We start from the raw sequence: 8,114 nt of genomic DNA on the forward strand, positions 1-8,114 counted from the left end.
CACAGGTTAACTAACGGCAAGAGGCAAATATCAGAAAGACAATAGCTCTTTTGCACCATGTGAAAGAAGTTTTTTAGTGTGTGAATAATTTTATGATGAAAACTAAAGGTTTAGAACAAAGTTATATAAACAGTGTAATATAAACATAATAACAGTATAATACACTCTGTATAATAGACTATAATAGACAGTATAACACACTCTGTCAGTTAACACACTATCACAGTTCAATAATTCAGATCCTTAAAGGATTGTTAGGCTGCATAAATTAGGTAAGTTAAAACCAGGAATTATTATGGAATGACATCTATGCTAATATTACACTGTCTGTCTCATTCTTATCCCGAGGTTATTCTTATTCCGTATCCAGACCAGATGGTGGACCTGAACCTAGAGACGACCACAACAGCCCTGAATATCAGTGGAGACCATGACAACTAGACGAACCCTAGATACAGACCATCTGTGAAGACCTCGTTGACTAGACAGCCATCGGCACAGATCCTCAGTGAAGACCACAAGAACCAGACAAGTCCTCTGCACAGACCCAGCTTCAACTCCCTTCCCACCAAATGCTGGCATAATGTATCCCAATCTACAAGCAGAAGGAAATAGACATTCTGACTTGTGATGCAGCCTGGAATTATAACTACACCATGTTGGTTCATCTGGCCAGGGGAGAACTGGCCCCTGACTGAGCCTGGTTTCTCCCAAGGTTTTTTACTCCAATTCTGTCACCAATGGAGTTTGGGTTTCTTGCCACTGTCGCCTCTGGCTTGCTTAGTTAGAACTGAACTGATTATGACATCACTGCTTTCTCCAGAGCTGCTTTATAGACGAATTGAACTCTCTCCATAATTAATGACCTTTTACACAGTTATTAAACCAAACTGAATCAACACTGAACTGATTTCAACTGAATCATGACTGTTTACTATTGTCTTGTTAGAGCTGCTTTACAGCAGAATCGAATTCTGTTTGCATCACTGAATCATTTATTTCCCATTTATCTCTGTAAAGCTGCTTTGAAGCAATCTGTATTGAATAACGCTCTATATAAATAAAGGTGACTTGACTTGACTTGATATATGGATAATAATAGTAGAACAGACTTAAAATAACTATAATGCCAGTTATCTTGTGCTTTTGGTGTCAGGTTATGGAGATGATCCTAACTACACATAATAGTCTATGTTTGTATAAGTTCTAAACTAGTAATCTAAACTGAATGGTAATCAGGAATGTTATAGATAGAAGACAATACAGCAGCCTCTAAAGCTGATCTTTTTAAATGGAAAGACAGTGTTTTAAAACTACAATAAAAGTACACAACAATTAACTTTAAATTACTAAACCACATTGTACAGAAGATATTCTGTGAGTCTGTTTCTTCCCAAAGCTAAATACAAATTTTTTACATACAAATTTCTCCTTCATTCCTACTGACAAATTAAAACATTAACTGTGAATGTTGGAAGTTATTCTGATGCTCGACACAATTTGGCTGACATCTGGGGTGCAGAATTTGTTCTTTGCAGAAAATGGCTTCAGTGCGCACATTATTGGATCAGAATATTCATTCAATGTTGTTCCACCTGGAAGATATAAAACAACCATCTGTCTTTGAACCAACTCTTAGAGAATTGTAAGATATATTTTAGACATGATACCAGTTTCCTTGGTATCAGTACTAAAATCAACGTGTAATTTCAATTCACCCCTAAATTCAAAGAGAAGAGCTTTTGTTATGATGTTATACAATTGTTTTAATAATCCCTCAAGAGAAGACCATTATAACTGATTGTTATAAATCATTGTTCATTTGCTTTGTTGAGTCTAGACTCTCAAACACAAGTGGATGTTTATATACACACCATTTTGAAGAGTAGGTGGTCAAGTGTGCGTAATTTCAGAAAAAGACAAACCCATGATAAAAACACACAGAAATGCACTTTAAAAAGAGACACGAAGCCTCATTGAGACTTGAAATGTAGTGTCCTTTCCATTTTATGACTCACAATTGCATGCATCATTCACTGACAATAAATATTTCTTAGAAAATTAGTATAGAGATATGGAGCTTGTAGCTAATAAAACTAAATGCTAATATTTTAAATACTGAAAACAAAACTCTCACTCTGAATGTAACCAAAATTTTAGTGAATCAGGATTCACATCGACATTTTACTTATACATAAATATATTTGAGGAACTAAATATATGCTATAGCAGTGTTCAAATTATTATGGGGCTGAGAGGTCATTTAATTTTCTTATTACAGCAGAAAGTGATGTTGAACTCATATTAATGATTTAAACGAAATATTTGAGTCAACAATAGTAACCTAATACATAGCTTAGTTGAAATATAAAGTGAGTATGAACTATTTGGACTGTGATGGCAGAGTCAGCTTTTTGTTTTTTATTACTCAGTTGAAAAAGCGCTGTAAAACATCTGTCAGGCAGAAGTAATTCCTAAGCTTACAGAAGATATAAGCTTGAGGCCGACCATGTGAGCCAGGCTATAGTGCATTTACCTGCATCCCCATGATGGAGTCAATCCTCTTGAAGACAGACTGAGTGGTTGCCTGAAGTCGTGTTGAATTGTGCGTTATTTTCTCATAGCCGGGTGTTCAGTGGGTGTTCAATGAGCAAAGGATCGCCAAGGTCGGACAATTTTATCCATCCTGGTCTTTCTATTTTTTCTTTCTTCTCTTTATTGTTATATTCGGTTTCTGTTCTGTTAGGATCTTACACATGCTACAGATGTAGTATTGTCTTCCATACAATGAAAGTGGATGGGGAACAGTGTCTGTTCAGCGCCAGAATGGAAAAATAAGCATCCTATAGTCATGGCATTATGGACAAATTGCCTGACATGCATTTATCATCTAAAATCACCATCAGAATGCAAAGCAAAAGAAAATAAGCTACAATTAACTACATTAAATATATTTGTACCAAACACAAAAGTTGTGGATGCACTTTATTTTACAGTATGTGCAATTTTCAATGAACTCACAGTATACTTACCCACAGAAGTAGGCTATTGAATAATATAAGGTAACTACATGGGTTAAAGGGTTAGTTTATCCAAAAATGAAAATTACCCCATGATTTACTCACCCCAAGCCATCCTAGGTGTATATGACTTTCTTATTTTGGACGAATACAATCGGAGTTATATAAAATACTGTCCTGGCTCTTCTAAGCTTTATAATGGCAGTGAATAGAGGATGAGATTTTGAAGCCCCCCCCCCCCCAAAAAAGTGCAACCATCCATCATAAAAGATAACCACATGGCTCTGGGATGAGCCAGGACATTATTTAATATAACTCAGATTGTATTTGTCTGAAAGAAGAAAGTCATATACACCTAGGATGGCTTGAGGGAGAGTAAATCATGGGGTAATTTTTGGGTGAACTATCCCTTTAAGGTGTAGGTTCAGAGTTAGTACCTAGTTATTACCCAGTTAGTGTTACTACTACAATAAGTACATAGTATGCTAAACAGAATAAAGTGCTAACAAAATAAATAAACAAAATAAAATGCTAACAAAACTGTCTTGGTTAATTGTTGGTAGTAGAGGTTTAAGAAAGTGGTTAAGCAAGTCAAGTACCTCTAATATCATCTTTTTTTTTTTTACAAGGACACACACACACACACACACACACACACACATACACATGACGTAATGGTTTTTGTACTGTACAAACTGTATATTTTATCCCCCTACACTAACCCTACCCCTAATCCTACCCATCACAGATTAATTTGAATTTCAAAAAACACTTTAATATGTTTCTTAAGCCATTTGGTTTACATTAGGACATAGGAAGTGTCCTCATAAACCATGTTTACGTAGTAACCAATAAACCATATATACAAGAACACACACACACACACACACACACACACACACAAATAAAGTAAAGTTATAATCTCAAAAGAATAACATTAAAGGAATTTTCTCTGTGAAATTGTTGGTAACACTTTAGATTAGGGAACACTATTCACTATTAACTAGTTGCTTATTAGCATGCATATTACAAGCATATTGGCTGATTATTAGTACTTATGAAGCACATATTAATGCCTTATTCTGCATGACCATATTCTACATCCCTTAACCCTACCCTGGTTATTTCTAAGGCTTTTAGAAAAAAAATCACACAACTTCCACAAGGACGTTTTTTAAGCAATATTATGAATACTTGTAATACTGTAAACCTCAATGCTTATTATACTTTGTAGAAACACAGCAATAGGGACAAGTACATGTAGCCATGCAGTCTTTCTTCAGTCCCTCAAACCCCTCAGACACTGATACAGTCTGTCATATGTTCTACTCAGGGAGAGATGGTTTATTTTAGTATATTATTCATATAAATTATTGTTATTTTTTTTAAAAAAAGGGCATATTCTTTGCGTTATCAAAGCTTTACATTGAAATAATGCATGGTGTCTTCTACAGTGGACAAATGTGTAATTCTCTCAAAATACATAATTTTAGACAGGAAAAGAAAAGAATTGGAATGACTATGTTCTTGTTTTTAATATAAATTAAGATATGTTTTCCTTTCTGATTTAATCAGATATGCTTTTATTAAAATTTGATAATATACTGTGTATCAAATAATTGATTAATTCTGATTTATTAATTTAACTACTATTATATTAATGTTATAAATATTATTATATAAGGCTTTTTTTTGTTTACTTTTGAGTGATAAACAATTTTTGTACTGTGATGGGTCACACATGTCCTATTTAAAATCTGGGTACTGAAGTAAAAATAGCTGAGAGCCACTGGAATAAGTGTCAAACTGTGCAGTAAAGACATCAGTATCCATAACATCAAAATGTGCATCCTATGGCCCATGGCCAAAGAGGGATGGACTCTTATGGGTATAGGGAGGAGGAAACTCAGTTGCTGTGGAGCTGTGTGCATATGTGTAATTAGTATGGTCTGACCTCTGGAGATCCCCCGGTCCCCTTGAGTGACAATGTCACAATCTGTATCCTGTGAGAATACCTTGCTGCTCTCGGTTCTGCGTCAAGCTTGCGCAAATACACAACCTCATTCATTTACACAGACAGTGGAATTGCGCCTGTCGCTACGTGGGTCAAACAGAGCCAGCCCACTCAGAGCGCTATTTAAGGGCCTCTCTTGCACAGTGCAGCGAAGTTTCAGACACACACTTGTTCTGCAGTCAGCGTGTGTTCTCCATCTCTCTCTCTCCTCCTCTCTGCCAGAGTTTCACCTGAAGGTATGAACCTAATTTTGTTCTTAGTTTTGAATGTGGAGTGCTGCATGCTTAAACCGGCTGTTGCGTTTACTGTGTGAAATCATGTCTTTTTTTTAACAGGTGTAAAATATATTATAAAATATTTAAAATGTGTACTCATGCTGCATGTCCTAAAATTTTGATATTTAATTTGTAGATTTTAATGAAAACAAAGAAGATATGAAGCGTTTGAATGAGATTCACTAGTGATGCAGTTTCTAGTTTGCTGTAATTATTGAGAAATTTAATCCATTTTAAATTCCTATTGCTGTTGCTGATGCTTCTTGGCTCGAATCCAGTTAGGGATATTTTTTCCTCTCCAAAAAAAAAAAAAAAAAGAAAGAAAGAAAAAAAGAAAAGGCAAATTAAAAAAAAAAAAAAAAAAAAAAAAAAGGCAAATTTTGGAACCCAGAAACAAATAAGACAGACCTCTTGGTGAAATGGGTTTTATTTAAACCTTGTGTACTAAACAGAAAAACATGAAGAGTTTAGATCTACCCAGATTACAAATTTTATTTAGTCCATCTACCAGGTGTTTAATACAAATGTATTAACACTCTTTTGAGGCAGGAAAGACCATTTTATTTTAGCAATCATTATTATTTAGTTTGTTGGTGGATTTTAATGTTTGATTTTTGAGGTAAAATCATTTAGAAAGCAGTTAGTCTTACCATAAAAATGTATGTAATAGGATTAAAAAGCAATATCAAAGCTCTAACATGTGCGTGTATGTTTCAGCTATGAACACTGGAATCTGTGTGTGCGTGCTGCTGGCTGCCCTCTCCACCAGCAGTTGCATTTCTCTCCATACACAATCAGAAGATGGGGTTCAGTCTGATCTCGGTACCATAGTGGAACACACACGCCACACCCGTGCAGCGCCCTCCAGTGGACAACTGAGCCTGCTGTCTAAACAAGAGGATGAGGAAGAACCCCGCAGCAGCTTGACTGAACTACTGGCCAGAATCATCTCCACCAAAGGTGGAATTCTTCTTTCAGATTATTTATTTATAGAACTTCTAATCAACCATTTGTCCTGCATATAATGTTATGCTCTATAAACAATGATAATGGCATTTAAAAGAGCACTCACAGGCATTAATTTTGGCCAATTATAGCAACATTACATAACAACATTTGTCCTTGTCCTTCCATGCAGGTACATACCGCAGAAGTTCCTCTCCGAATAGCAGGTCCATGGGCTCCACTCACAGAATAAAGGACAGAGATTACCTGGGATGGATGGATTTTGGCCGACGGAGCGCAGAGGAGTATGAATACTCCTCATAAGACCCATTCAACCACTTACATGAATCAACCTGATTAGCCAATCATCTGTACAGAGTCACCCATTTCAATGTCAATCAATCACAGTCTGAGCTCGGTCTGATGTAAATTTGTTTGTACAATGGAGATGATGCAATATATGAATACATGTGTCCATCTATATACATTTATTTTGCAGAAAAAAACGAGTGAGAATGTAGTCTCTACTGCTTTTATTCTCGTAACTCATGTATATATGATTTTGTCCTATGACATATCACAGATGTCTATGAATAAATCATTGCCTTAACTCACTCATCCGAACTCTCATGGCTCTTGTAACTAATTGTGTTGTGTACTGTGCACATACTTAAAACTCAGAGGGGAAAAAAAGAAAAAAAAAATCTTGAGGCAGAGAAATATCAAATTTAAATCAATATAATGTGCTTTTTTTAACATTAAGCAACAGCAACAAATAAAAATACAGAAAAACAACAAGAAATTTTTTATGTTAAGAAAAACTAAATAAGCAGCTGAGGCCATTCGTCCATTGTAATGTTTCTTGATCCAGTAATGAAAGTCATATTAGCTTTTCTTCGCATGTATCTTTGATTCCCCATCTTAGCGGAATCCACCACAGCTCAGTAAAGCCATTTGTGTGCTGTTGAGGGACCAAGCTAACGGATTACTGTTAATGATCTTATTATGAAAGCTTTCTCTTATTTGCCCCCCCTCCAAAAAAAAAAAAAAGCTGAACGGCTAGAATTACAGCACTAGTGAGTAGCCTTCAAATCCAATTCTCTTCCATTGCTCGAGGGACAGATTAGAGTTCAGGCAATAATACCCGGTTCTGCTGTAGAAGAGAACGTGGTGAGAAACAGAGAGAGATACACATGCAGACAGTTAGATGGGGAGACGACATCCCATGGTTTATTGCGCAAAACACTTGAGTTAGCACATAATGGATGAATCGTAGGCTGATGATTGCGAGCAAATGAAGGGCTACACCAAACAAAAAGAGCCATTATGCCACAGGTGTGCCTTAGTGAAAGAGATTTCATTCTGTTAGACAATATAAAGTGAACCAATAAATGCTCGCTTACACACACAGTGCCAAACATGAAAAGGTTTGCAACCAGGGCAATTAAATGTGTTCTGGCAATGTAGATACATTGTCTGTGCCAGCTAGCCAATTCTCTTATTTTCCCCATCCCTCATATATAGACGCATGCATCTTTGAAGTGTTTTTCACTGACTCAACTAGTATCAGCTAACTAAAGAGTTTGGGTTTGCCTCATTGAACACAGGTAAGGTAACCTTAAAATACTCTTGGTGAATAAAACAAGTCCTACAGAGCAGTATATGTTTAGCAGCTAGAGTGGCACTTACTTTATCTACTATGTCTTGTCCATCATCTTCAAATTTCCTGTATTATATAACAGCATATTAAATATAACTAAGGAAAGACCTGATGTAATTAAATTACAATCCACTTTCTCTTTTGACCCAATGACTTAATTTATTTTAATGAATTATGATGACTGTTATGATGGATTATGA

At 35.7% G+C, this 8,114-nt stretch overlaps 1 protein-coding gene across 1 annotated transcript; it reads left to right on the top strand.

Moving 5' to 3' along the window:
- The first annotated feature begins 5,131 nt into the window (after positions 1-5,131).
- Positions 5,132-6,872, top strand: ccka (cholecystokinin a). Its single transcript, XM_051865568.1, has 3 exons — positions 5,132-5,270; positions 6,027-6,269; positions 6,448-6,872. The coding sequence occupies exons 2-3, from the start codon at positions 6,029-6,031 to the stop codon at positions 6,576-6,578; spliced, it is 372 nt and encodes a 123-aa protein (XP_051721528.1). The 5' UTR covers positions 5,132-5,270; positions 6,027-6,028; the 3' UTR covers positions 6,579-6,872.
- Positions 6,873-8,114: the final 1,242 nt, after the last annotated feature.

The sequence above is a fragment of the Ctenopharyngodon idella genome, chromosome 16 (genome assembly GCF_019924925.1).
Source record: "Ctenopharyngodon idella isolate HZGC_01 chromosome 16, HZGC01, whole genome shotgun sequence".
Lineage (NCBI taxonomy): Eukaryota > Metazoa > Chordata > Actinopteri > Cypriniformes > Xenocyprididae > Ctenopharyngodon > Ctenopharyngodon idella.

What these genes read in the sequence shown, in the direction of transcription:
- ccka (XM_051865568.1), top strand. Translation starts at nt 6,029, where the DNA reads ATGAACACTGGAATCTGTGTGTGCGTGCTGCTGGCTGCCCTCTCCACC. An exon ending in CAGAATCATCTCCACCAAAG is followed by an intron (nt 6,270 to 6,447) that starts GTGGAATTCTTC and finishes CCTTCCATGCAG; the next exon opens with GTACATACCGCAGAAGTTCC.